Source organism: Propithecus coquereli, unplaced genomic scaffold (assembly GCF_000956105.1).
Source record: "Propithecus coquereli isolate 6110/MARCELLA unplaced genomic scaffold, Pcoq_1.0 Scaffold36, whole genome shotgun sequence".
Lineage (NCBI taxonomy): Eukaryota > Metazoa > Chordata > Mammalia > Primates > Indriidae > Propithecus > Propithecus coquereli.
This window is the reverse complement of record NW_012149285.1, coordinates 3,350,079-3,352,070: the sequence shown is the minus strand read 5'-3', so window position 1 is coordinate 3,352,070 and position 1,992 is coordinate 3,350,079. Positions and strand designations below refer to the sequence as shown.

General features: G+C 33.0%; 1 protein-coding gene across 4 annotated transcripts in view; it reads right to left on the bottom strand.

The window, feature by feature from the left end:
* GPM6A (glycoprotein M6A) overlaps positions 1 to 1,992 on the bottom strand; it is a 472,863-nt gene that overhangs the window by 5,523 nt on the left and 465,348 nt on the right. For all 4 annotated transcript variants that reach the window (XM_012651660.1, XM_012651661.1, XM_012651662.1 and 1 more), the window contains 2 exons: positions 877 to 953; positions 274 to 339 (listed from right to left, as the gene is read on the bottom strand). In XM_012651660.1, coding sequence (XP_012507114.1) covers positions 274 to 339; positions 877 to 953 — 143 coding nt within the window. The remainder of the gene's footprint in view (positions 1 to 273; positions 340 to 876; positions 954 to 1,992) is intronic.

The following is a 1,992-nucleotide window of genomic DNA, read 5'->3' as shown; positions in this document are numbered from 1 at the left end:
GAATTACTTATTTTTGTTAATGCTATCAACACTATTATTTTAATCCTTGAACTGTTTATCAAATATTATTTCAATGGTAATGATAATATTTCCTCAGGTTACACCTTGATTTTCACTTGTCTATTGGTCTCCCTCTTCCCCCTTTTTTATTAACTGATAAAATAAATGTGTTTAATATGGACTTCAGACATTAGAGATAAATTGCCATCTCTACAAGCAGATAGCTTTGCAATTCAGATTGAACAACCAAGCATCAGAGCTTAGAGATCTTACCATAGCAATAACTGCTGCCCCAGCTCCAGCAAGCGCCACGATAAACAAATGGAAGGTCATGTTCAGCTGTAATGAAAACCACAGAGAACCAGAACGTGTCAGGGCTACAAGCAGAAGAGAGGTCAGGACTGCTATTGTTTTATGAGCAAGACTTTGTACTTAAGAAAAGTGAGCCTCTGATAAATCATTCTGTCAAAACACATTATAATGTCTTTTCTCCTGCAAATTCTTTAAATCCTTGCAACTGCATCATTTTAATATACTTTCATTATAAAGATGAGATTGTGATTAATAATGATGGTTTTCAGTAATATTTTAACAATATAAGGCTATGCTATCTCTTTAAACATAACTTTATATTTTTTTGACATTTATTAAAAGAGTTTCTAGGTAATTCTAAATATTTCTTATAATTTTAATTGAAATATACAGAGTATCTCATTTATATTTATTCTCTACTCCCCTTGCATAACACCACTGCAAGTAAAATTGACTCTGGGAGAATAAGGGAAAATTCGACATAGATTTAATTATAATATATTCTTCAAGTAACAAAACGAATGCTAAAATTCTGACAAAATTAAAGGCTGTAAAAACACTCACCTCAGTAGATTCACACATCCTCAAAAAATTCTCAGAGACAGTGCAAATTTTCTTTTCCTCTCCAATTGTTACAATCCCTACAATGTGTAGAAAATTAAAGTTTAGCATTATGAATGTTTTCAAGAGCCAAGAGAGAGAAAATGAAAGTTTTTACTGATCAAATCTGAGTAAGTTCCATTTTATGTTATTTCATATTATAATGTAAAAAGTCTTCCTCAGCTTTCATTGTGAATAATAATTGTACATAGAATTATGAATATCAGTTGCAAAACTATCTAGCTCTCAAGCAATTTAAAACACTTTCTATCTGAATACAATTGAATCTGGCCACCAGAATTTTCAGATTCAATTATGGCTAGTTCATTGGGTTGGGCCATTATTAGTGTGATGGTTTAGGCATTTATTTTGGTAACAGTGCCCCAGACTGTGCTGAAATCAGGATCTGAATTTTTTCAGCTAGTATGATGCTTCTGTTAGTCTATAAAGGTATATTGTCCAAGAAGTACTTTTTTTCCTGCTAATATTGAAAACAATGCTGTTAGTAACAGGAAATTAAAAGTTGCTATTTCACTCATGTTTACCCTTGTTACAGTTGGTTCATGGACCAACTACATCAGATTCACCTGGGGAATTGTGAAAAATATGTATTTCTAGACCCAGCACAGAACTTTCAGATGGAAATCTGTAAGTGTTAAGCCTGGGGCATGGTATTTTTTAAACAAGCACACAGGCGATTCACTGCCATGTCACTAGATCTCATCTTAGAGAACAGAAGTAATCAAGTTCACCCTGTAATATGTCTTTAATATTGTTTTGAGAACTATTGAAGTGCTGAACACATATATGCACGAAGGAAAAAACCCATATATCCTGGGCAATCTAATACCTAAGCTTTTAGCATTCACCACTCTTTATTTAGTTTTTATATATGTGTATTTAAAAATTCTTATCTTTAAGGTGTATCATCAACCGTCCCTCTCTGTGGAGCTGCTCCCATTAGTTTCTGCTTTGCCAATAGTTTGTGGAATATATTTCAGTGTTAAAAATAATCTACTTGCGGTACAACAAATGCAGAGAAATGTCTCTGCAGCCTTTCCTTTTTGCCAAGATGGTTCT